At 45.4% G+C, this 4,136-nt stretch overlaps 1 protein-coding gene across 1 annotated transcript; it reads right to left on the bottom strand.

Moving 5' to 3' along the window:
* Positions 1 to 1,823: 1,823 nt before the first annotated feature.
* Positions 1,824 to 4,004, bottom strand: LOC126399715 (helicase SRCAP-like). The gene is made up of 3 exons (XM_050059902.1): positions 3,782 to 4,004; positions 2,161 to 2,330; positions 1,824 to 2,040 (listed from the first exon to the last, which is right to left on the bottom strand). Exons 1-3 carry the CDS (start codon positions 3,939 to 3,941, stop codon positions 1,840 to 1,842), a joined length of 531 nt encoding a protein of 176 aa, XP_049915859.1. The 5' UTR covers positions 3,942 to 4,004; the 3' UTR covers positions 1,824 to 1,839.
* Between the last annotated feature and the right edge of the window lie 132 nt (positions 4,005 to 4,136).

Here is a 4,136-nt window from a genome sequence, read left to right as displayed (position 1 = left end):
CCCTGGGTGTTTACAACCGTTGCCAGCCAGAGTTACAGGCTTCGGTTTTCAGCAAAACCTCCGTCTTTCAATGGCGTAGTGTTTTCAGAGGCCTCAAGGGAAGCCGCCGAGGCTTTAGAGAGCGATGAGAGCCTCCGTCTGTTTCTGATTTTTTGCCTGGCATAGGTTCGGCGGGGGGGTCTCGTAGGCCCGTCGAGCCGCCGTGCTCGCCGGGCGGGGAAGTCTCGTTGGCACGGCGGCTCGCCGGACCTATGCCAGGCATTGTAGAGGAAACACTGCAACTATCGATCAAAATTATTTGTGATCGATCAAAAGCCTTAACAATCAATCATCGATAATCGAAAATTGATGCCCATCCCTAGTCTACAGTCCTGTTGTTTCCTTGTCAGCTGTTCGTGCCGTCACATTCTGACTTCACTCTGTTCGGGTGGACATCATGTAGGACTGGTGTTGTGCTTGCTGGACTATTAACATGCTGACTGGCGCACACAGATGGATCAGAGTCATCACTCAGGCCACACCCACATGGAAACATATTTGTTAAGTTCATTACCTGTGCTTGGCGTTAGGCAACACTCAGACTTCACTTCAGACACAAATCTGATTTGCTTTTGCTGATTGTGACTCAGATCTGTTTTTCGTGTGAACAGCACAAATTGAATCTGATCTTTGGACACCTGTCCTGTGTGCTCCTGACTCAGACACAGGTCATGACCTCAGCCTCAACGGTCATATCAGATGTGGACACCTGTCCTGTGTGCTCCTGACTCAGACACAGGTCATGACCTCAGCCTCAACAGTCGTATAAGAAATTGGGCGACATTTTTACGTCACTCTCGATCAGTGGTTCCCAACTGGTGCAGATTTCTCCTTCATCATTACTTTGAGGTCCCACAGTTTAATACATTCAGCATCATACTTGCATTAGGACGTCTGTCTGTTAGTCTCTCACCCTACAGCAGGAAACAGCACTTCAAAATAAAAGCTCTGTGCCGGAAATTCACTGTAATTATATAAATAAAGTATTTTTTTTTTTTTTTACTAACTTGACACGTTTGCGAGTCACTTGTGGTCCGTTCAGAACGGGCCCATGACCGACTTTTGAACTGTGACCCACCATTTGGGAACCACTGCTCTAGAGTGACTTGTCACAATGCTGCGCTGGCGAGAGTCCAGCTGTCACGTCGTTATAAGTGCCTCTGACATCCTGAAATTTTGGATGAAATCTGTTTCAACTGAGTCATTTCTGTCACAGTTCCACCTCGGCTGGCTCCGACTCAACGTCCACACACACCTTCGTACAGAAGTAGCGACCATTGCTTCGTCCTGATCATCATCTGCTCACACATTCGCTGTCTTCCACCGCACATCAACTTATAAATGAAACTAAACACTGAATCCAGTGGCCTGTGTGTTTACTTCATACGATAGAGTGCTGTTTGTTCTGTAGCCCATGTGGGTCAGTTCAGGACCGAGACCACTTCACACTCTGATACTGCCACATTTAAAAAAAGCAGTATCTGATCTGAGCATTAAATCTGATCTGAGCACTAAGGCTTGATGTGTGACGTCGCCATCTGCCCTCGAGGAAAATGGGAGTGTGGGGACTCTTGAAAGTAGAATTACTTTTCTTGAAGGCAGAAGTCTCTGTTCCTTTTACTGACCACAGAATCTGAACACTTTACTGTCTGCTGACGATCACTTGATACTTCCTGCTTTAATCGAGCGTGTAAAGGTCAAAACGAAAGTGAAGCTGCCGCCTTAAACAGACCGTGTGTGACAAGAATTTAAAGAGATGTTGCAGCTGTACACATGTGAACTCTAAACAGTTAAAAGCCGTCACCTGTAGATGTGGACGTCTCTGGTCTGGCCGATTCTGTGGCAGCGGTCCTGCGCCTGGGCGTCCATGGTGGGGTTCCAGTCGCTGTCGTAGAACACCACTGTGTCGGCTCCCGTCAGGTTCACGCCTACACCTCCGCTGCGAGTTGACAAAATGAAGCAGAAAATACGTCGATCTGCGTTGAAGCGCTCCATGAGGGCCTGAAGGAGAAGCAAGACGACGCACAGAAAACAAACATTAAATATTCTGCTGTAATCTGGAGGAGGCAGTTAAAAATCTATTTTCATGCGTGGTTATTTGAAAACACGGTAAGCGCTGACCTGTCTCTGCTCCACACGTGTGCTGCCATCCAGACGGAGGTAGATGTGTCCGTGGTAGTTGAGGAACTGCTCCAACACGTCCAACATACGCGTCATCTGAGTGAAGATCAGCACTCTGTGGCCTCCTGTCTTCAGCTTACGCAGCAAAGTGTGGAGAGTCTGCAGCTTACCTGCACACACGGGGAATACAGATGATTTATTTCACCAACAGCAGAGAATATTAATCAGGTAGAACACATCATGAGGTATGGGACACGCTATATCAGTTACTAGTATTCATTTTTAATTCTTTCTTATTTTTTATCACCTCTGCAATCCACAGATGTTTCTTCAAAATTCAAGAACTTAGAACATTTAGGGAGATAAAATGTGTTCAGGGGAGACTTGAGAGAAAATATAATACAAATCATCAAGCTTTGCTAAAATAGAAGAAAATGACAAAGTCAGTGAACAGGTAGCTCCACAGAGTCTGTCTGTCTGTCTGTCTGTCTGTCTGTCTGTCTGTCTGTCTGTCTGTCCGTCAGGGCCCAACACAGTTAAACCAGCTGCTCCAGAATTTAATGAAAATGTTTTTCTTAAGATGAAGAGGACAAAGTAACTTAAATTTCATTCATCTATCCACTCCAGTGTTTTGGGGGGTTCAGGAAGTGACCAGTGACACGGTTGGAAATTAACCTTTTTGTCCCGTCTGTCACTGTAGCTAGTGAATCCCCAAATCTACTCGTTAAATTGCTGTTGGTGTTTTTGTGTCTGGTGAGTGAAGAAAATCTAGAAGCCGCTTTGCATTTGTCTGGTGCTAATTATCAACCCTGCTTTGTGAACGCTTTCTCTCAAGTGGATTTTAAAGATACCAAACACACACACACACACACACACACACTCATCGGGACACCTTGCACCCTGCAAATCAACAATTCCTAAAAAATAACATGTAGTACTAAAGTGCGTCTTTTAGTGCTTTGTGAAACTCTGCTCACAAAGGTCTTTGAACTGGACGCCCCACTGATTGGCTTCCCGAAACCCAAACTGTGTCCAACCATTCGGCATCAGTTACAGCAGACTGTGCTCTTTGCTTTAGTGTAAATAAGAAACAGCGAACAGTTAAACGGTCCCAACAATCTACAACTCGACTCTGTCATTAAACCCATTTAATAACCATTGGGTAACATTAGCTGTGTGATGCTAACAGTTAGCCTTGTCTCCTGGAAGAGCTGCTCAAATGTCTAGTGTTCAGGATTCAACTGAAACTTCTCCCATGTGCGCAGCATGTAGGAGAAGTACTGTGGTGAAGCAGATGGAAAAACCTAAATGGCCAGTTATAGAGCCGATGTCTGGTTTGTCCATTCTGGGCTACTGTAGGAACAACATGGCACACTCCATGGAAGAGACCCTGCTACGTATGTAGATATAAACAGGAACAAAAACACAAGGGTGATTTTACAGAACTATAAACATAGACATGATTATTATTTTCCATGTCTGCCAACAGATGCCCCTAAAGCCTGCACACTGGACCTTTACGAGCAGGAACATTTTGATTTAAGAAGAATATTTTCTGACTTCTAGTTGAATAATAACAAGTTGACAACAGCGAGCTTCAACACTCATGTTGACATCTTACCACAGTCATACTGTATGAGTCTCAGGTCTGGGAACTGGGTCCTCATGTAACACTGGATACGATGGAGGCTGCCCGTGAGTGGAGCGACCTGAGCTGACAACAAGGTGGAGAAGACGGCCTGCTTGTGGCTCAGAGACGGAGGAGGGTGGCAGCAGTGCATGGAGATGGGAGGAGCCTCCACTGGAGGAATGGCAAACGTAAACCTAAAGTGGGCACAGTAAATTACAGGTAAGTCACAGTATATTACAGGCAAGTCACAGTATATTACAGGTAAGTCACAGTATATTACAGGCAAGTCACAGTATATTACAGGCAAGTCACAGTATATTACAGGCAAGTCACAGTATATTACAGG

Source organism: Epinephelus moara, chromosome 13 (genome assembly GCF_006386435.1).
Source record: "Epinephelus moara isolate mb chromosome 13, YSFRI_EMoa_1.0, whole genome shotgun sequence".
NCBI lineage: Eukaryota > Metazoa > Chordata > Actinopteri > Perciformes > Serranidae > Epinephelus > Epinephelus moara.
This window is presented reverse-complemented; position numbering and strand designations above follow the sequence as displayed.